Source organism: Grammomys surdaster, unplaced genomic scaffold, assembly GCF_004785775.1.
Source record: "Grammomys surdaster isolate TR1022 unplaced genomic scaffold, NIH_TR_1.0 262, whole genome shotgun sequence".
In the NCBI taxonomy this organism is placed as follows: domain Eukaryota; kingdom Metazoa; phylum Chordata; class Mammalia; order Rodentia; family Muridae; genus Grammomys; species Grammomys surdaster.
Window position 1 is genome coordinate 1,973,840 of NW_021604703.1, and position 22,931 is coordinate 1,996,770.

Here is a 22,931-nt window from a genome sequence, read left to right on the forward strand (position 1 = left end):
GCGAGATTGAGGTCGCGGCGATTGGCTGGCGACGAGCCGCATCACGTGGCAGCAAGCTGAGCGCGGGGGGGAGAGCAGGGGGGTGGGGAGGCGGGGCCGCCTGCCATTGGCTGGCCGACGGGTCAGTCACGAGGCCTCTCACGGGGCGGGGCGTGGGAGGGCGCGCGCGGCTGGGTGGCAGAAGAGAACCTCTAGGACCCAGGCCCGCCTTTGGCCCTCCCAAGCTGCTAGGGCTCTAGGAGGAGACCTGGGTCTGCGACTTGAGGCGTGGTTTCCATTGACACCCGCATTTAGTCTCTAGGAAGATCTAGCGACTGGAGGCTCAGGCTCGATCTCCTTGGTAACCAACAAAAATCACAAGCAAACCCAAGGGAGGCAAGCAACCGTTAAAAAAAAAAAAAAAAGCAAAAAGCTTCTACCTAAAAATATCTAACCCTTTATGCTAAGTATTTAGAATTTGAAAGACTGCGGTTAGAGTCTTTCAAAGCTCGGTAGTTAGAGGCCCTGGGTTTGATTCTCTTCACCAAACAAGTTTAGCAAAATGTCTAACGGAGACAAGAATCAGAACGTCCATGAAACAAAGCTATATATCTTAATATCTAGGAATGAGGGAAGGAGGAACTGTAACATTGTAACCAAATGGCAAGACTGCTCTCAAAACGGAAAATACAGCTCACGAACATCCTTCCAGTCTTATCAAAGCATCAGTGTTCAGATCAAATTTGTCATCTGTTTACCAGGATGAGGGATTTAGACAGTGAATGCAGTTCTCTGAGAAATGTGGATATGGGGAAATATTGGTAATATTGAAATATGGGGAAATGCTTGGAAAGCTAGATAAAGACGCATGAGAATTTCACTTAACTAGACATAGGAACCAAATCTTTAAGATCTGTAGTTAGAGTTTAAGAAAAAATAAATAAGTAGCCCTAACATGGGAAAAAGAAAAATTAGCAGAATATTTTTATATCATTAATAATTTGTCAATGGTCAGAATGTTGAGCTCTGATGTTACAAGATTTTTATATATTTATTGAGACAGGGTCTCTTCCTGGCCTGGAACTCACTAAGTAGTCTAGGATGCCCCCACTGCTTCATCTTCTTTGATAGCACTAGAATCACAACTTTACATTCCTGTGACCATCCTTTAAGTGGATTCTGGGAATGGGATGCAGGTCTTCACACTCCCACAGCAAGCACTTCATCCCCAGAACTCCCTCCACAGCTTCCAAAGTTGTTGGAGGAGGAGGAGGGAGGAGTCTCCAGTTCCCTATCCTGTCTCCTCTGCTCCAGTACACAAGACACTTTAAAGCACTAATTGTAGATAATTAAGAAGTGAATTTGCAGCCAATCAGTGGTGGCACACACTTTTAATCTCAGCACTCTGGAGGCAGAAGAGGGTGGATCTCTGAGTTTGAGACTAGCCTGGTCTACAGAGTGAGTTTCAGGATAGCCGTGGCTACACACTGAATCAAAAAAGTGAATTTGCTCATTGCACGAATTTGAGTTCTGTATACTGGGGATCAACATTAACAACAGAAAAGTTAATTTTATAGGCAAGAAGACAGTAAATGGGTAAGGTAATTTCAGATAGTAATTAATGTTACACAATTAATAAACTAAACAATGAAATTATGTCACCAGAAGATCTTTCTGAGAATGTAGTGCAATAGTTAGATTTTATTCATAGGTACTTTGTAAATTGTTCATTTCAAAAGTTACTGGGTGTGGGGGTTTGAATAAGAATGGATCCCCTAAGTTCATATTCTTGTGGAACTGTTTGAAAGGATTAGGGGGTGTGGCCTTGTTAGAATAGGCCTGGCCTTGTTGGAGAAAGTGTATCACTTGGAGTTTGTTTTTAGATTTCAAAAAGCCTACGTAAGGCCCGCCCCCCCTCTCTCCCCCTCTTCCCCCTCCCTCCCTCCCTCCCTCCTGCCTGCAGATAAAGATGTAGCTCTCAACTACTTCTCCAGCACCATGCCTGCTGTGCATGTCACTATGATTCCAGCCATGATGATAAAGGACTAAGCCTCTGAAACTGAAAGCAAGCCCCCAATTAAATATTTTCTCTTCTAACAGTTGCTGTGATCATGGTGATTCTTCGCAGCAATTGAACAGTGAAAAGGGCTCTATATTTTTTCAAGCAAAACATTTGTGACATTTTTTAATGTGGAAAAAAATTCATCTGATAGTGAATGTGTAAACTGCTCGAATTTCTTGTGTTTATACAAGTTAGATACCAGCCAGGCAATGGTGGCGCATGCCTTTAGTCCCAGCACTTGGGAGGCAGAGGCAGGCGGATTTCTGAGTTCGAGGCCAGCCTGGTCTACAGAGTGAGTTCTAGGACAGCCAGGGCTACACAGAGAAACCCTGCCTCGAAAAATAAACAAAGCAATAAAAAATAGAAAACAAGTTAGATACTAGTGAGTAGAAGCAGACTAACGCTTTCTACCTAGGACCAAAGACACTTAAGGAGAGGCTGTCAATGGCTGGCACAGAGGTGAATCTTTCCAGGTTCCCTCAGAAGGAAGTTTCCGAATACAGTAACCTCATGTGCCTTCATCTTGGGAAAAAATTACTTCATGGGTGATCATAGATATTAATAGTAGGAGAAGCATTGCTGCTTGCATAAGAGATGCTTTATTTTAGTGTTCTCCACTCATGCAATTGCTTCATCTCTGAATGCTCAGTCTCGAAAGTACAGAGAAAATCAAATGTGTTTGTTACCATTCATCACATTTCCCTTATACCACAACATAATGCTACAATAACAGAATGAAAACCCCAAAAGGATACTGATTTATAATCAGACATGCTATACAGAAATTCATTTGAGACTGATATCAACATATATTTACTCTGCTATTTAATATGGTCTGTTCTCATAGAGAAGTTGAGGTGTCTTAAAAGCAAGCTCTTTAAATTTAGGGAATAGAATAAAATCATGCAGGAATAGAATAAATATAACAGTTTTTAACCTAGTCATTCATGCTGTCTTACATGAAGGCGGAACAATGAGTTAAAAGTATTACAAGTAAGCCGAGAAGTTTCAGTGTCTTCCAAACTGGTCTCTGTCCATCAGCTCAAGACCATCCTGGTACTATTGCACCAGTGGGCCCATCTTGTCTGGCATATCGTTGTGTGTCTTTTCGCCATTAGGGGTCTGCATAGCTCTTTCCAGCACTTATCATTGTTGCAGCAGCTGAAGGAGTCTATGCCTGAGCTGTTTATCTAGTTTTAAGTCTAGTTGTGAAAGCTACTAAACTTTTGTGCTAATTTGTTTGTATTTAGGATCAATATAGAATCTCTGGTTGATAGAGTTAATTCAATTAGTTTTTCTATAGATGTCAACATCATAGGATTAATCTAAGTGAAAGCATATAGTCACCTATCAGGTCAACTTTTTCCAAATACTCTTAAGCTCCAACAATACAGAAATCATGTATTATTATCTGTGCTTCCATCTTCTAGTAAAGTTGATAGGCACATACTAATACTTTTAAATGTTTAAAAAATATTTGTTGGTAGAGCTGGAGAGATGGCTCAGTGGTTAGGAGCACCAGTTGTTCTTCCAAAGGACCTGAGTTCAATTCCCAGCACTCACATGTTTTGTAGTTCCAGATCCAGGGAATCTGTTTGTAGTTCAGATCCAGGGGATCTGACATCCTTACTCAGACATACATGGAGGCAGAACACCAATGTACATTAAAAAATATTTGTTGAAAGGTTTATCATAGAAATACACTATTTATGAAAGAACCTTTGTATGCATCTAATGAAATTCAAAGTAAGGATTCATGTCAATATTTCTTATACTTATGGTAACGGTTTGATTCCCTAGAAGAACTGACAACAATCTTCAGTAACTTTTGTGACTTGCTGTTCTCTAAAGGGCAAGGACTGTCTTGCTTATTATTGTATTCTTAGAATTTGAAACATCATGTCTTTATTCTGTATTAGATTAATTCTATTAGCATAAAAATTTATGATGTCTCCCATCTTAAAAAAGAAATCCAGTCTTCTCCAGTCTTCTCGCTCCTCTCTACCACAGTTAAGCTGAGAAGCTACATTTTCTTTGCTGTTTCTATCTGCTCATCTGCTCGCTCTCTCGCTCTCTCTCTCTCTCTCTCTCTCCCTCCCTCCCTCCCTCCCTCCCTCTCTCCCTCCCTCCCTCCCTCCTCCTCCTCTTCCTCCTTCTTCTTCCTCTCTCTCTCTCTCTCTCTTTCTCTCTCCTCCTTTCCTCCCTCCCCCTCTCTCTGTTTGTTTTGAAACAGAATTTCTCTTTGTATCCCTGGCTGTTCTGGAATTCACGCTGTAGATCAGGCTGCCCTTGAACTCACAGAGATCCACCTGCCTATGCCTCCTGAGCTGGGATTAAAGGCTTGTACCACCAAACCCAGCTGACTTTTCTCTTTTGAGCCCACTTAGTCAGGCTTTCCTTCTCATGTCCCACTGAGACTCTTGCTAAGATCCTCTTGTTGACAGTCTAATTAATGGGCACTTCCAGGGTCAACAACATTCATGTAATCAACTCATTCCTCTTTGGGGGTGGGGGTTGGGGACATTCTTTTTTCTCTTTTTATCCTTCTGTCGGGTCTCTTTCTTCTAGACTTTTGAGAATTGTCCTCTTTTGTTCTTAGTCCTTGACCATATTCTGTGTAATTACTTTTTCCTCTAGAAAAACTCAGCCACTCCATTGTTTTAAACTGTACAAGCTGAGTCTCCTAAATCCTGCCTTTTACCATATGCTCTACTTAAATTTCCACATAAGCATCAAACATTTCAAATGTAATATATCCAAACTGAATAGACTGGATTTTCCTCTTCAAACCTAATTCTGGTTTTTTAACCAGGCAGTAACTTACATTTAGGTTGCTTAAGTAAAGAAATGTTGGTAATGGCCCCAGGGACATGAGAGCCGGAGGGGAGAGCGGTCCCTGCCCCTCCCTTGGGCAACACAGTAGAGCTAGCCCTGTTGGCTAAGGTGTAGGTGAGCCAGCCCTGAGGGTGTAAGAGAGGGAGAACTGGGCCAACCCCTGTCAGCTGCAGTAACTAGGAGAGTGGGCCCCACACCTAGACTGGGAAGCTCAGTAGAGATAGCTCTGGTGGTGTGAGTGTGGGTGAGCAGGCCTAGATTGTATAAAAGCAGGAGAGCTGACCCTGCCGCTTTCCACTGAAGCATTGGGTGACCTGGCTGGTGCTGTGTTGGAAAGCTGACCCTTGTGGTGTGGGTGCAGGAGGGATGGGAGGCTGACCAACTCAGCTACCATCTAGAGCCAGATCCAGGGCTTTGAGTTGGCCCACTCCAACGTCTACCTCATCGATGAGCTGCTGGAGCATGTACAAGGGCCGGTCCTGCAGATCCAAAGCTGCAGGATCTCCATAATACAGCAACAACAGGATGTCCGAGAGATGTCCCAGTGAGGAGCCAGTATTGATAGAGTAGCGGAAGCCAGAGGCCTCGAACTAGACCTGTGACTCATTGCAATGAACATTCTCTTATATTTTTGGTTGTGACAGCTGAGCCATCTCTCCAGCCCGAAATGAACATTCTCAAGTAAAGCTGGGTGAACAAAAGGGTGTGCTGTGGGACACCCTGGGACACACTACAGCTTTTACAAGATGTTTTTTATGTTCTGTTTTGTTTATTTTTATTTGTTTTGTATTTTCTTTTGGGAGAAGGCTACAAGGACAGAGGGCAAATATGAAGGGATGGGGAGATGAGTGGGATTGGGGTGCATGATGTGAAATTTACAAAGGATCAAACTGTAAAAAGGTTTTGTAAATGTTGGCATTATATTTGATTTTCTCTATTAGAACTTACTTCAGCTGCATCTCCAAAACAATGCATAGTAAACACTATCAGCCCTCCCCCAACACAGGCACCCACCTACTTGGTGGCCCTCCTTCTATTCGTTCTCTTCTATAATAACTTGTCTACATAATAGCCAGACTGGAGTCATAAGTTGGATCATGGTCCTTTCCTATCTTAACCGTACTCAATAGCCCCTATCACTCATGTATTCATTCTTTGACAGTCTCTTAGGTGTATGTAATGTACTGGGTCATTTTTATTCTCTATTACTCTTTCTTATTCCCTCCCATTCACGCTGAACTCCTTCCCAACAGTTTCTCCTAGCTTCATGTTTTTGTTAATAGTTTTTTCTATTTTCTTGTGATCCACTGAGTCTAAGTAGGGCTGTTTACACAGAGTTATCATTTACTCTCTTGTGGTCCCAGGGATTGACCCTATGACTTCACACAAGCACTGTACCACTGAGCTACATAACCAGCCCACTCCCATCACTTTTAACCCCCTTCCCATGATTTGCAAGGAACCATGATTTAGATAATCTGGCTCATTGTCTTTTTCTAACCACATGCAAGCTATTGTTCCTTCTCAGAGGCTGCTTTATTTTCTTCTGGTTTCTCTTCTCTTCATACAAAAACTATTGCTTCCGCTGAGCCTCCGTATGCTTTCTTCTTTCTCTCAGAATGTTCTTTACCATTTTTTCCATGGCTGCCTCCTAAGTTCTTCAGACATCAGCTCAAAAATCCTGTATCTTTGAAGTGCCCTTCCCTACCACCCCTTTAGTTTCTGCTGTAGCTCCTATCACCACCTGCAGGCATTTTGTTTTCTCCCAGTAAGAAGTAAATTCTCAATGGGGACTCTCTCTCAACAGTGTATCCTCAGGCTGAAATAGGAAGAATCTCAGGGATGTTTGCAAATAAGCCAAAGTTTATTCCTTCTTGTATGTCAAACCACTGCTACTTTCTTGTCATGTAGCCATAAATAGCTGGCTTAAGAGTTTTAAGAATTGAGTTGCCCCACGTCTGTATGAGTGGATTGATTACTTCAAGATGTTAACCAGTAAAACTTTTCTTTCAGACTAATTTAGGACAACTGAATCAGAGTTTATTAGCACGGTGGTTAAAGGAGCCAGATTATGGATTTATTGGCCCATTTCCTATGTCAGGGAAACAGCAGATATGTACAGTGAAGACTAACACTGCTATTTATATTTTCAGAAGGGTGATTTTTCTCTTGTCTTTTTGAGTCACTATGTGACTCTAGTCCTGGAATTTCTATGTAGGCCAGGCTGATCTCAAATTCAAAAGTGGTCCACCTACCATTGCCTCCTGAGCACTGAGATTAAAGTCATGCATCACCACGCCCAGCCAAAGAAGTTCAGGGGGAAACCAACCGCTTTGTGATTGGGTTTAAAGTTCATACTATAGGAAATTCATGTTCGGCATCATGGCTTGAGAGGTCACAGGCCCTACAGGGAGACCAACTGTTACTGTTTTGCCAAATGGTCATGTTGTCCACGTATCATCAAAGTATTTGTGTTTACACTTACAGATTATGGCTCAACCATGTTTAGCAAGCTGTTTGTGCAGTGGGCTGCAGTTAATGCACATAACATATGGAACTGCTGGGGGTTACTGACTGCTGAGTGTGCAGTCCTAAATGGGACATCTGGATCAACTCCTCTTCTCCCTCACTATCGCCCTCACCCTTGGCTCAACAAACATTGCAGAAGACAGTTAGGGAAGAGTATAAGAACTGGAGGGTGGGAAAGAGTATTTTGAAATGCTATCTTCTTCATATAATATAGCTGTTTAACTCATACTCACAGCAGCTGTGGTTACCTGTGTAGAAGTGTATCCCCCCCCACTACATTTTACAATAAACTTGGTAATTTGGGAGGAGCTAATGTGGGAGGAGTAAGGAGAGGAAGAAGAGAAGGAAAAAGTGGAGCTAGAGAAGGAGCGAGCGTGAGAACAAGAAAGAGAAAGAGGGGAGGGTAGGAGCCATGGAGAACCATACACAGGTCCAAGACTGTCCTGGGTAACGATTTATATTATAAGATTAAATATTGGGAAACAACTCTAATTGTGTGGAAAACTGTTAATTGAACATTTCTAAATATATAAAGCCTTTAGAGAAGAATTAAGCTTTAGAGTCTCATTTCTACTGGGTACCGCATGGATGGTGGAATGGTGTGGGCTCAGCTAAGCATTGTGGAGACAGCATGGTAGATTGGCAGAGCCATCTCCCATGCTGGCGTCTTGTGGGTGCCAGGGCCAGCAGCCTGAGCCAAGCGGCGGTGGGAACATGCCTCCACTCATGGCCTCAGGCCTTGCCTAGTTGGGAATATGGCAGTACCATAACAACAAGCCAGATTGCTTGCCACCGTTTTAAATATTAGCCTCAACAACCTGCACAAAACCCACACAGTCAAGCCAATCAAAATTCCAGCACTAACGGCAGAGGGGCTCACGAGGCCACGAACCTAACCAGGAGCTATTAGCAGTTCATGGCTGCAGGGGATGTAGCCTCTGTTGGGTTGCCCATACTCTAGTGGATGGCTCCATATCCATGCATCTATGAGCAGCCCTAATTAGACTTTGTGGATTATTTTGAAAAGAAAGAACATGAAATTAGGAGGAGGGCTTTGTTGAGGGAGTCTGTGAGGGGAGTTAATGAGGGGGGATGGAGTATGGGGGTGGGTATGTTCAAAATACATTGTACAGATGTATAAAATTCTCAAACAAATAAAACAATTGTATTTTAAAAATAAAAAAATAACATAAATACAATAATTTTCAACATCTTTAGCCATCAGGGAAATAAATGTTCCATCTCATTCTAGTCAGAATGGCTATTATGAAGAAGTGACAGCAAATGCCAGCATGTATGTGGGGAGGTGACAACTAGTATTCATTGTTACTAGGAATGCAAACTGGTGTAGACACTCAGAAAATCAGCACAACAGAGCTATCATATGTGCCAGCCTTACTCCTGGGCATATGCATGAAGGAATCAAAATTACTACACCACAGAAATACTTCCACATCTATATGTACTGCTAGTCGCGCTAGCTAAGGAATGGAACTACCAAGATGTCAATCGGTAGATAAACCTACAAAGAAGTTGTGGTAGGCACATACAATGCAAGTTTATTAAAACAAACATAAATGAAAGAAGAGTTCAGTTGGGGGCCTGTGAGATAGCTCAGTAGGTCTCAATAGGCACTTGTTGGCAAGCCCACTGACCAGACTTCAATCCTCTGAACCCACGTGAAGTACCAATGTCTGCAAATTGTCCTCTGACCTCTGGAACACATGCCTCTCTTACTCATGCATAAATACAGTTTTAAAAAGAAAGGACAGGGTCTATAGATCAGAGATCAAGCACATACCTGGTACACATGAAGCCATAGTTTCAATACCCAGTATCAGTACTGGAAGAAAATGCAAAGAAAAAAAACTTTTGGGTTGGAGAGATGACTCAGCGGGGAGAGAGCATTTGCATATCAAGCTTGATGGATGAACTTTGTAAGCCCAGAACCCACATAAAAGCTAGGTAGGCATGATGGCCACCTACAGTCTCAGAACTTAGGAGGCAGAGACAAAAGCTTCCTGGGGCAGGCTGGCCTGCTAGACTAGTTTACTGTCAAGCTCTGGGTTCAACTGAGAAACCCTGCCTCAATAGATAAAATGGCAAATGATTGAGGAAGACACCAAATGTTGATCTCCATGTGCACTATACGTATGTATAGACACATGTATACCAATACATATGTGACCATACATATTCCCAGCCACCCACTACACACATATACACATGCAAAAAAAAAAAAGTTCAGCTGGAGAGGGCTGTAATAGAGAACTTGACGCAGGAGAGAGAGTCTCTTTCAATAAATAAGTAAATAAATAAATCAGCCAGGCACAATGGTGGCGCTCAGGCTGAGGCCAGAATTCAAGTTCAAGAGTATCTTGAGTTGCATTAACAAGCTTCAGGCCAGACTGGGCTATATAACAAAACTCTAATTTCAAAACCTTTGTGCTAGGGATCTAGAGACTAGTATCTACACTCAATAGCTTCTAGAAACTACTAGAAACTTCCTTTCTCTTCTAAGAGAAAAGTCTACATTAGATCATTCCAAGAAAATGCTCTGATATTTAACCCAGCAGAAAGATGGGCCAGCTGAAAGAACATTAGAGAAAGTTTTAAGGTGCATGAAGACTTAACATTTCTAAATTTAGACTAGAGAGTAAAAATTAGTAGAGAAGCTTAATAAAAACTTTATCTGGAGTCTAGTTGTCACATCCTTCACCCTGTAAAAATACACACTGCTGTATACACAGTAGGAATCGGTGAGACTATCCCTTGGGTGAAAATTTACCCACTCCAGTCAAAAATTGAAGTGACATTATGCCTCTTATGGATTTTAACTAGGTTTTTTAAATTTAAATTCATGGTGTGTGTGTGTGTGTGTGTGTGTAACTATATCTGTAGGTGTCTATAGAGGCCAGAAAGTACACCAGGTCCTCTGGGGTATTGTCTGACGAGGGGTTCTGGGCACTAAACTCTGGTCTTCTAGAAGAGCATGAAGTGCTCTTAAGTGCTGAGCCATATACTCAGTGTCTTAACTGAGATAATTTTATATGAGGTATAATTTGAATATATTTTAAATGAATGAAATGTAGTTTAATTAGTTATAGGATGAGGCAAAATGCTTCAGGTCTTTGCAGTGCTGGGGATAGAGCCTAGGGCCTCTCATTTCCCAGGTAAGCCCTCTGCCACTGAGCTCCATCCCTCACCAGCCCTCTAAGAGGTCTTGCTAAGTTAATTGGGCTGATCTGAAATTCTCAATCCTTTTACCTCAGCCTCCTCAGTAACTGGGATTATAGGTGTCCCACTGCATCGGCTGGCCATTATAAAATCCATGAGAGATGAAAATGGTGGAGACCTCTTTTCAGAAAGAAATGAAGTCCTTTTCTATAGAAAAGAATAGAAAAGAATCTATTCTTTCAAGGAAGGTTAATAAAAGACTGAGGCTTGCCCACAGGTCTAGGGTTAAGGGTCTACCCTTCTCCTAGGATATAAAAACAAGAATCTGCTTTGGACTTGTCATGCCTGCCAGCCACAGGCCCCTCTGTTTCCCTCCTCTTCAGCATACTGAAGGTCATGTCCTCTTCTCCAAACCATTGAGCGTCAGTTCCAATGTGCTCTTCCCTCTTCCCTTCCCCTGTGCTTCTCCAGAAAATAGGAAATCCTGGGTTCATACTACACTGCCTCCTAATCTAGCACTCACCACTTCTAAACTATATAAACTGGTGAAGGACCAACCGCCAGAGCTAGAAATATGAACCAGTCAAATATGGATACCTTCTAACCCCACACTCCCAGTCTACACTGCTCATCACAGGACCGACCATCGGACTCGGAAGTACCAAGTAGTGCACTTTTCCTTGGATTAAACTCTGTGAAGACAGGAAACAGACCTTGTCTCCGTCCTCAGTCCCCCACAGCTTATCATATTTCTGCTTTTAAACCATCCTATGAGTCGCTGACTTAGTTGAATTGATCTGGAAAGCACGTCTGCATTCTCTGCCTCCTCCATCATTAACATTCTCTTCTGTATTTTCATGGTTCACCTCCAGATGAGGTCAGAGTAAAAAAAAAAAGTAGCATTCTTAGTGGCTTAGATCTTTTGAGAACATTTAAAAGAATCTTTTCATAGGACTTCTGTTTAAAAAGAAAGGGTATGTAGGTCACTTAACCTTAGATTAAATAGAAAGTTTTATGGTTTTCCTTGCTACTGGAGCAGCTTTGAAACTTTGGTTCTTGCTTCTATGTGTAGCCTTAGTACCAACATCAGGGTTAAAATCTCACCAAGTTATACAACTGTACTCTGTTCACTGACAACAGGCTTCTGTTTTCTTAGGACAGGCACTGTGCAGATGCTACAAGTTATACCATGGGACCACTGAGACAAGCACAGTCATAGCCCTACAGAGAGTGCTGACGCTAATGTGGAGATGAGGTAACATATTAAATACTTAGTGTATGATTGTGTGTACAATCATATATTCCTGCTTCAGCAATTTTTGAGTGTAGAGTTTCTGTTAGTCAGACCTGGAATTAGGTCTCTCACTCATGTGGTTTCAATTAAGTTATGTTAAAAATAGCTTGTAATATAATCATTTTCATTTTTAGCACTTCAATGACTTTATTACTTTTGATCCATACAAAGGACAGATCTGGGGCCAAAGGAAGAGAAAGAAAGAGAGAGAGAGAGAGAGAGAGAGAGAGAGAGAGAAAGGAAGACAGTATCCTGATGAGGGTTCATAATGAGCACAAAATTATCTATTTTGGTGCATGGTCGTCTAATAACATCTAACTGATTCATATTTTAAAGTACAAACACATACATTTAAGAAGAATATGGGAGAATGTTTTTGTTTCTTTACTTACTAAAGCAAATGATAAGACCATTAGGGAATTTCCACACAGTTTATCATAAACAATAAGAGAATTTTTAATTTTATATAATTTCAGGCAGACATTCTGCTTGTATGGACTTCATATTTACATTCACATCTTCAAAGCAGTGAAAATCCAGCCACAGCTGTTACGTTCTGCCATTTGTCTTCATTATAATGTCTAGAGAAAAATATACACATTATTTTGTAGAGAAGCAAGTGCCTAGTAGCAATCCCTGCCTGCACCACACCCACCTGCTTCCTAAAATGACGGGGAGTTCTTTGTGGAGACATCAAGAGACCTGCTTAGTAACATTCTAGAGGAAAGCCTGATAAAAGCTGATAATGGAAGCCTGGGGGTGGGATGGGGTTCTGAGCCCCTCCTTGTAGCCCAGAGGAACTCTGTCCCTGTGTTTTCTGTCCTTATCGGCCTCCGTTACTACCCAGGCAGCACCTTACCTACCCCTCCTTTTCACTCCCCTAGTCCTTGCCGCAGCAACGTCAGCTCTCTTCCCAAATACAACATTGTTGCAGCTTTGCCCTCAGAGCTAACACCAGGAGACTAACACTAAGCCCAAGGGCGTTCCACTGTCACATTTTCATTTCCATTCTTGCACCTCAGAAAACCCTGCTATCATAGTCATGCTCTCTGCCTATTGGAATCTTTGAGTAAGATTCAGATGATCTTACCAAATATCACATGGTTAGGAAAGTGATTATAAACTAGAGATCCATTATCTTTGCCACTCCACGTGGGGACCCATCCAGAGACCAGTAACAGCAGCAACATCGAACTGTAGTCTTACTATTAGAATTGAGGGTTCCTTGGCACTATTCTAAAGGAGCTGTAGCAAAAGGTCCATCTGAACATGATCCTCGAGTGCTTCACAAATTATTTAAGTGGGGAAAGCCGCCTTCCCTGCATTCTAGCGCTGTGTTAGACGTACTAACTTAGATGTTGTCACTCGGCACCCCCACCAGCCTCTGGATAATTCCCAGCCTCACCTTCACATCACCTTCATATATGCAGACCCAGGGATTTGACCTTATTCTCCCAGTTATAAACTATCACGCCTCACTTCTGAAACTTGAAATTGCTAGAGATCTGAGCATCATCTTCAAATCATCTTTTCTAACCACCCCATATAAGCAACTGGTTAGTTACTAAGTCCTATCAACTCTTTAGATTGGCTCTTAGAATTCCCAAGTCAGACTTCCAAGGCAATAACTTGAGAATTAGTATTTATAAATACTCAGGTGGTCTGAATAACATACTTGGAGATAGACTAGCACAGGTCTCTATCTTCCCAACTCTGTTCATATGGACTTTGACAAAAGCCACACCCCACACCCAGACTTTTTACTTTCTGCTCACTTCTTCCAAATCTAAACCCTTCTTGACAAAATGATCAACTAAAAAGTGACTTTGGTCGGAGTAAGATAGAGAGTGAGCGTGTCCTCAGAGATGCTCCACCATCTACCTCCCAATACAAGTTTTCAAAAGTCTGCAAGGGCAGCAGGCATAACTAATTTCAACTCTTTGGAAAAACATTAGACATCTATGCTTATATTTATACTGATACTTCCTTTTAGAAGGCCTATACTCAAGATCCTTCATGGGCCTTAGATCATCTACCAAAGGAGACCCACCTTCCTTGTGTACCGTAATAGCATCCCATATCTATTTCTATTAAGGCACATATGACTCCATCAGAGTTGTTTTAGCCATCTGATATCTTCTATCAGATTATTAACTGGCAGAAGGAGGCAACTGTATCAACTCCAAAAAGTAACCATCTAGAACATGACATTCAGACTCTGAGAGTATTTCCCAAATGAGTCAGCCAACTACAGAACTCCATCTTTATATGAATGGATGCATGGCAACCGGACAACAGGCTTGAAAATTCTTTATGACGTCAAAACATGTTGATTTCTTTTCCTCTAAAGCCCTGACTGGCCGTACTTTGCCTCTGTAATTATAGTAGGTAAATATGTCTATCTGTGACGTATTTGATATATCACTGATTTGATATACCTACTTGATAGACATTTACTTGATAAGTTATTCTTCATGTGAGATAGTATAATCAAATTTATCATCAGATACAGCAACTACACACATATTTTAGACTTTTTGCAATGTAACCAAAACCAAGGAAAAGTTTTCAAAAGAGATATGTCAGTTATCTTTGAGAAACTACTAATCAAACATCTAGAGCAAATTCTTACTGCACACTACATGATTTTTTTTTTGGAGTGCTGAGAATTGAACCCAGAATCACACATATACAGGGGAAGTGTTCTACACTGAGCTATAGTTTCAGGCTTAATAATGAGTGGTGATTATATATTCCAGATACTTTACATAGCTTACCTCTAAGCCTTAAAATTCTTTTAGATAACAACTACTATTTAACCAATTTTACAGATAGCATACTAAAATCCATAGACTTTTAAGGAATTTGTTCATGTGTCAGAATTATCCAAAGACTTCTGTTACCATCTCTCTGGTACAGAATTATTTCTACATCATTTGTTGTGTGTCTGTGTCCATTTCTACCCAATATCATTATCTAAAATCTCAAGATTCTTATCAAGAGAGAAAGAGAAGGGGGTATATATCTATAATTATATGGTTATATGATTAAAAGCTAAACATATCATCTTAGCTGGGCATGGTAGCACATGCTTTTAATCCCAGTGCTTGGGAGACAGAGGCAGGAGGATCTCTGTGAGTTCAAGGTCAGCTGGGTCTACAGAGTGAGGACAGCCAGAGCTGGGTTACACAGAGAAACCTGGTCTCAAAAAAACCCAAACCCAAACCAAAACAAAACAAAACAAAACAAAAATAAACAACAACCAAAAAAAGTATCCTCTTTAAGGTCTATGTAGTGCAGATAGTTCTGATTTGGCCAGTAATTACCCGAGTAAACCAGGACAAAATCACTTATCAATCTGGTGAAAAAAAAATGTCTTCTGTAGAGAGAGAAAATAGAAAAAAAATGGCTCTCACATTTTAATGTTTATTATAATCACCTGAAAAGTTTAACATGTGTCAGATTCCTCTGCCTCATCTCTGGCATCTATAACAAATCAGGTTTTCAGCTGTTCTGGTGGCCAGAAGACTACCACGGAGAAGTGTTGATCTAGACACTTCTAAGGCCTCGTCTACCTAGTAGACACCATTCCCAGAGCCTACATACCACTCCATCTTCCCAGTCACATCATTTTTGTGGTTGGTGTTTCCTTGAATCAAGTTTGTTCTTTAGTCAACATAGTGCTAATCAACATAGTCCCTTTCCAGCCATACACACAGGGTCCTAGACCATCAACATGAACTTTACGCTCTAGCCCTGATTAGGTTACTGCCAAACTAGCCAAAACTTTAAATGCCAATGCTAAGAATAGGCTGTTAAATATTTTAAATAACATGATCACAAGTTAACTTGGTGCTTTGCTATTTTTACTAAATGAAACGCAGACACAAGAAGCAAGATGTCGAAGGGCAATCACTTAGGTGAGGAGGCTGCTCGTAGAAATAAGCCAGGAGATGGCAGCAGCAGCTCAACATTCATCAAGGTATGGATATGGATATGCCTATTTTACATACAGCACTTCTGCCAAAGCTGCTGCATGTGAATTTATGGACTGCCTTACAGACTGAGAGTGGTACATGCTGTTGTGGTTTGGATGTAAAGTGTCCCTTATGGGACCACCTAGCTGGTGGTGCTACCCTGGAAAGCTGTAGAACCTATAGGAAATGGAACTTTCATGGAGGAAGTGGGTCATTAGGGGCAAGCTTGGAGGTTTTATCTCTCAGGCTTAGATCCTGCCCACTTTCTGCTCCCTGACATCAGATATAATGTTACCAGCTGTCTCATGTTCTTGCACCATGCTTTCTCACCATTATTGACTGTACTTCTTCTTAAACCACGGGCCAAAATAAACTCCTCCCTTTTAAATTGCTTCTTGTCAGGTATTTGGTCACAATGCAGAAAGTAATTCATATAGAAAAGCTGGTACCAAGAGTGAGGTCACTACTCTGAAAAACAAGACTGTGCAGTTCTTAGGCATTTTGGGACTGTTTTGTGGGAGGAATGTAGAGGAATCTGGAACTGCAGGTTAAAGAAGTCCTAGAATTTGTAAGCAGAGATTAATGGGCCATTCTAGTGGGAGTTTGGAAAACTCCAGAGAGTGTGGAAAGAAATGCAGACAATGACAATCCAGCTCATAAAGACTCAGAAGGGAATCAGTGCTATTTGGACTAGGTTACAGGTCATTTGTATTACATTCTGACAATATATAGAGAGAGACATTACCAAATCTCCACTAAGGATTAGAAAAAAATTGATTAGTTTGATGTTAGATGCCTTGAATGACTGAATTCGCCACAACCACTTGGTAATGTCTACCACTTCAAATCTCCTACTCTTTAAGTGTGTAAAAGTGGAATAACAGTACCAATTGTATCTACTATAATCATGGTAAGGAATTGAGATGCTAAGATTCTTAGCATCTCATCTCACACAGAAGTACTCAACCAATACCAAGTGAATAAAGAAAAGAAAAAAACAAAAAACAGCAACCAGACAACCAACCAACCAAACAAAAAACCCTCTGTCTTTTAAAAGAATACAACTAAAATAAAATTTAAACAGTAGAAAATTTCAAATTATTAAAGAAGCAGCATCCTAGATAAATACAGTTAAGTAAATATCATAAGCAAAGTTTTTGAAAGATGAAGTATGCATCTTTTAAAAGTTATTTTTACTCAGGTTATGAAATCTGTCCAGGCTTTTATAATTTTATCTTTTCTGTTTTATATAAAAACTTGAGGATACAGGTTTTAAATGAATTTCCTGTGTACACAAAGCATTTATCATAAAAAACACACTTTATACAATGAGAAGATGATGCTAAGCTCGTACCTAGAGGAACATCTTTAGGAAGAGAACATCTGTTTTTCACAGCAGTGTCTTTCTTTGTCATCTGTCTTGTTCCTGGTGATGCCCTAATAATACAACAGATCTCTGATGTATTTGTAGAAAACTGAAAAAGAAAGAAAAGTAGTTATTGCATAATTCCTACAAGTATTATATTTAATATCATCTAATTTAAAGTACAAATAGTCTCCGTATTCTTGGTTAGAATGACAGAATCATATCAGAAAACAATAAGTCACACCCAAATAAACAAGGATATGCACCATGTCCAAGGAATGGTTTAGTATTGGTGCCAGTATTGAAAAATAAAAGGGGATGATGAATTATCTTAGTTATTTTCCTATTGTGATAAAATACAATGAACAAAGCAACTTATAAAGGAAAGACTTTAGTTTGGCTTATGGTTCCAGAGGGTTAGAGTCCATATGGTGGAGTGAAGGCACAGCGGCAGGAATAGCTGAAGGCATACATCTCAAACCATGAGCAGGAGGCAGAGAGAGCAATGCACATAGTACCTGGCTTTCAAAACCACAAAGCCTGTCCCCAGTTATACATCTCCAAAAAACCTACATACCTCCTAATCCTTCCCAAACAGGAAGGACCTGTATCTATACACACAAACCTGTGGGGGCCAGTTCCATTCAAATTACCACCGAATGGATCAAGCACCAAGAAAACATGTACCTATTGGGAGGCTAAAGCGAATCAAGATTTGAAACACTTTGGAGAGGGTGTTTATAATGTCCTGATTTATTGACTAGATGAGGGGAACAAAGGTGTTGATTTACTTCTCATTTAAACCATACACATTCTCTTTTGTATTGATGCTATTTTACACCCACATCTGCTTTCTTCTTTCAACACCCACCTCCCATCTCAAACATAGGACAGAGAATTATCCTAAGGGGCTATCAGATAATTTCCTTCTTTGAAGATTTCTGACCGTTCAGGGTAGAAGTTCTGTGCTGTAAACAGCTGAACAAAGTGAACACACATCAGTAGATGCTGAGATGTCCAGTCCAAGGTGCCTTGTCCTTCAGACAAGAGACTGAAAAATTCTGCTTTTAGCTGTCCACAGATCTAACGTTGTTAGTCTAGAAGGTCAGCCATATGATTTCACAGCTGACAAGCACTAATTACAACTGAAATTGTTCAATTATTTTTCCACATCTATAATATTAACTATGACTGTATAATAAGTCATTAGCATCCAGAGGGAATATATATATACATATATATGTATATGTGTGTGTGTGTGTGTGTGTGTGTGTGCATATGTTCACGTGGAGTATATATGTTCAGTGGAGAGTAAGGGGGAGCAGAGTGGAAGAAAGAAACGGGAAGGTTCCTGTTGTTTAGTGTTATATATCAGAGGGTGGCTAGTCCACGAGCTTTTGGGATTCTCTCATCTCTACTAACAAATCACTTTAGGGGATTCTCAAACAAGGTGGAGGCAAGGCCCAATACTGAGGCTGTTCTCTGGCATCTACATGTGGGCTATGGCATCTTCACACATATCTTCAACTCCATAAATGCATATACATGCACACAAATAGAATTTGTAACATTCTGGCACAGCACAATAAAAAAAGAGTGAGACATGGCAAGAAATTTTACAACACAGGATCCAAAGACAAGAGTTTTTTTTTCCAGCTTCTGAAACAGGGAGAAAACCAATCAACATGATTCCTCAAAATATGGGAAGCTAGAACTCTGCTAAGGTAATGTTGAAGAAATTCCATATTTGTACCTCCAATTCTCTCACTAGATTAGGTGATTCCTCAACTGTGAGGATGGAATTAAGACTTGTTCTGTCATGAATGATCCCAAACAATCCTTACTCTCCTTCATAAGGGCTACAGGAGGGTCTACTTCTCTAAATATGGGGCAGGAGTCTGGGGTGAGGGGGAGGCTGCCAGCTAGCTACAGGATGGGGAGTGTGTGTAGTAGCTTTGTGAATCCCAGAACTGTGGCTCAGGCAAATCTCTCAGGATGGCAGACAATTGTGTCTAGGCATACAAAGCACAAGTCAGAAAACTCTAGCAGCAACTTGTGTAAGTGAGTTAAAATTTGATGGATGTCATATCTAAAACGTTGTATAAACAATTAACAAAAGAGTCTGGGATTGATTAGACAGGAAATCCAGAAGACAAATACCATAGGCAGAACTGTATCTTTCTAAAAAGATATTAGCAGCTGTGAAGGTGACTTTACTTGGAAATGTAGTCATTACATATTTCATCAAGTTAGAATAGCCCCTAGTTCAAAATAACCCGGGTCCTTATAAAAACAGAAACCTTGGACACTGACCCACAGGAAATATGTTTGTGACGACACAGAGACACACAAAGAGAGAAGATAGCCATATTAGAGTTGGCTAAGACTGGACCTATGCTTCCCCAGTCACAAAATGACGTCATGTAGCTTACAGAAGAAAGATCTGCCTCCAGTGGGTTTGGGAAGCTGTGCCTGCTAACATCCAGACTTCTGAACTGTGGTAGAATATGTTTTCTTGTTTAAAGAAGCACCTGCATTGTAATATTTGTCACAGCCACTTCAACAAGCTAATACTCCAGAAAAGATAAACACACTGGAAGAAGTGATCACAGTTTGCTATATGCTCAGCAGGAGAGCATCTCCATTGATATAAATACAGATGAGGCCAAAGACTTCAGTATCCTCCTTAAGAAACAGAATCCCTGAAGGAAAGAGCTGCCCATGTTCCACTCTACTTAGCATCTATCTCTAGGTCGAATACAGAAAAGGACTGTATGTGAACCATCTACTTAATCAATTAATCAATTGATCTGACAGGACCAACATCCATGCTGACAGATCAGTCAGTTCACTGTTCTTTTCTGGGACCAAAAGCTGTTCTACAGATGAGACCTTTCCTAAGACTTGAGGCTTTCCCAGACCAAGTGCTGGGCAATATCAGTGTATATAGCTGCAGTCAGATAAAAACAAGGTGGTTTTTTTTTTTTTAGTTCCAGTGACTTTTGGGGGTGGGTGGGAATAATAGGGAAGTGCTCCTAAAATACATGTGAAAGAATCAGTGGCTACAAAAAATGAGAGAAAATGGTAAACCAATAAAAAACCACCCAAAATGTTAAAAATGTATTATTACCAAAGAATAAATTAAGGAATAATCAGAGCTGTAACAAAATATTTGAGCTAAAAAAGAATTCTGTAAGATAAAGGTAACTGATTCAATATATTCATAAAGTTTCCCACCCTACTTTCAAAATAAAAAAAGTATCACACTCCAACATGTCCTCAAAAGAAGGCTTCCTTTTCTGAAGCAGGGCTTCCCTATATAGATAGGCCAAGCTAGTCTTGAGATCCTTTTCTTGTTCCCTCCAAGTGCTGGGATTAAAAAAGTTTTTCACTTACAAATTACAGGGTGGAAAAACAAATTATGTGGAAAGGAATGCAATTTAGGATGATCTCAATGTTTCTCTGTCCAATACCAAATACCGTAAAAATAATTGTAATGGAGAAAGGCAACTTGTTTCATAAGCTCAGCAAGTTTTGGTTGTAACCCTTGTTCTGTGACCACAGCAGTGGGCAGGAAACCCAGGCTTAGACAACTACAGTTTCATCTTCCTGGCAATGACAGATAGTCCAGGACAGACTGTGACTCAGGCAAAGCTATCAGGAGTCTTTATCCAATCCGAAAATACATATGCACACAAGAATAAGCCTTTTTCTTTCTACTCAGGCTAAACCATAGAAGATGGGGGAAAGCCTGTTTCTAACAAAAGTGGGAAAGGCCAACAAAGCTAAGCTAAATAAAGCTAAGAGGATAAAAACAAGTGTGAGAGCCAGAGTTTGGATCCCTCTCACCCATGTAAATGTCAGGCCTCATGTCATCTAAGTACCAGGGAGGCAGAAACAGAATCACCTGAACAAGCTGGCTAGCCAGACTCACCCAAACTGGGAGTTCTGGGTTCAGAGAGAGACTATGCCTCAATATACAAGGTGGGAAGCAACTTGATGTCAGCCTCATAACTACACACACATAAACACACACACACACACACACACACACGTACTCATCCCACGAGAACACACATGCACACATCACATACACTATCCAAATAATAAATAAATCATAGAAACCATCTAGAAGTTTCAACAAGAATTTTTAACAAGTGCTATTCAGTTTCTGAACTCAGTCATTTCCTACCCATTTATAAGTCAATACATCATGTTACCATGTCCCATTATGGATTATACGTGTGTGTGTGTGTATACATGTGTGTGTATGTGTGTGTGTATGTGTACAAAGAAACCTGTGAAGAACAATAAGACATCCACTGAGTTATTGAAAGTACATTGTTTTTGCCTTGCTTGGGCATGATGGCACATGCCTGTAATCTAATCATTTGGGAAATTATAATAGTTTGAAGTTAAGACTGTGAAACTGAGTCTAGCCTGAACTACATAATAAGTTCTAGATGCAAAAAAAACCAAAGAAAACAAAACATTTATAATCTAGAATTATTATGCTTAACTTTGTATATAATACAATTCTCAGATAATTAAATTAGATAATAGCACTGTTAAAACTGAGCATCTGCATGTAAAAGTGAGGTTAGATGCTCACAAAACAAGTCACAGTAAATTTTATGCCTAACTATAAGATCTACAGGTCTTTAAAGAGAACATAGGCAGCAGCTTCCTAGTATTCAATTTGGTCATTACTTTTTGTATGACACCAAAGGTACAGGTTACAAAAGAAAAATTAGACAACTTAAACCATGAAAATTTCAAATGTGCCTCAAATGATTCTATGTACAGAGTAAGAAGGCAGTTCATGTAAGTGGAGAAAGGATGTGCAGGTCACATATGTAACAACAGATTCTTCTTGACACACAAAGATGTTAGTCTCAATAACTGTTTTTTTCAACAATTGAAAATAAATTGAAAATGTTACCTCATTTGAAGAACTTTCTTGCCAACTTGACACAGGAACAATTTCACTTGAGTTAACATAATTGCTGACATTTGGAAACAGTTCTTCAAAAGATACATTTTGCACTGGAGACAAATCAATCTATACAATAATATAACTGCTTTTAAACTTTCAAAAACAACTAGCTTTTGGTAATTTAACTAACATTTGAAAGTACTATCTTATTGAAGCATTTTCTTGTATATTTGATGCATAAATAATTTCATTTGAATAAACATAATTAATTACATCTAGAAATAATTCTGCAAGTCATATTTAACTGTGGATAAAACAATGTATAAATTATTTTCTCACTAAAGCCAAACAGAATACAAAATCACAAATACTGGCAACAATGTACATGGGCAGGAAACTAGCACTTTGCTAGTAAGATTGTAAAATGTTATAAGCCCTATGGAAAAGACTTTCTAGAAAACTTAAAAATGCCCCTACCACACGACCTAGAAATTCTATTCCTGGGTATACTCCCAGAGGGCCTGAAAATAGGGAACTTATACTTGTACACATGCGTAATCTTACCTCCAGTGTTCATAACTAAGGTACATATAACCAAAATGTCCACTGACTCACAGACACATAGATAAAATATGATCTTATAACAGAGATGTTTTCATCTCTAAACTGTAAGTAATTCCGTGTGTGTGGAGTATGGTGTGTGTGTGTGTGTGTGTGTGGTGTGGTGTGTGGTGTATGGTGTGTGTGTGTATGTGTGGTATGGTGTGTGGTATATG

At 40.2% G+C, this 22,931-nt stretch overlaps 1 protein-coding gene across 1 annotated transcript in view; it reads right to left on the reverse strand.

Moving 5' to 3' along the window:
• Nucleotides 1-12,425: 12,425 nt before the first annotated feature.
• The window catches only part of Meikin (meiotic kinetochore factor), a 45,182-nt gene continuing 34,676 nt past the window's right edge, over nucleotides 12,426-22,931 (reverse strand). The window contains exons 13-15 of the mRNA XM_028775840.1: nucleotides 22,162-22,281; nucleotides 17,208-17,328; nucleotides 12,426-12,457 (exon numbers count right to left, since the gene is read on the reverse strand). Of these exons, the coding sequence (XP_028631673.1) occupies nucleotides 12,426-12,457; nucleotides 17,208-17,328; nucleotides 22,162-22,281 (273 nt within the window). The remainder of the gene's footprint in view (nucleotides 12,458-17,207; nucleotides 17,329-22,161; nucleotides 22,282-22,931) is intronic.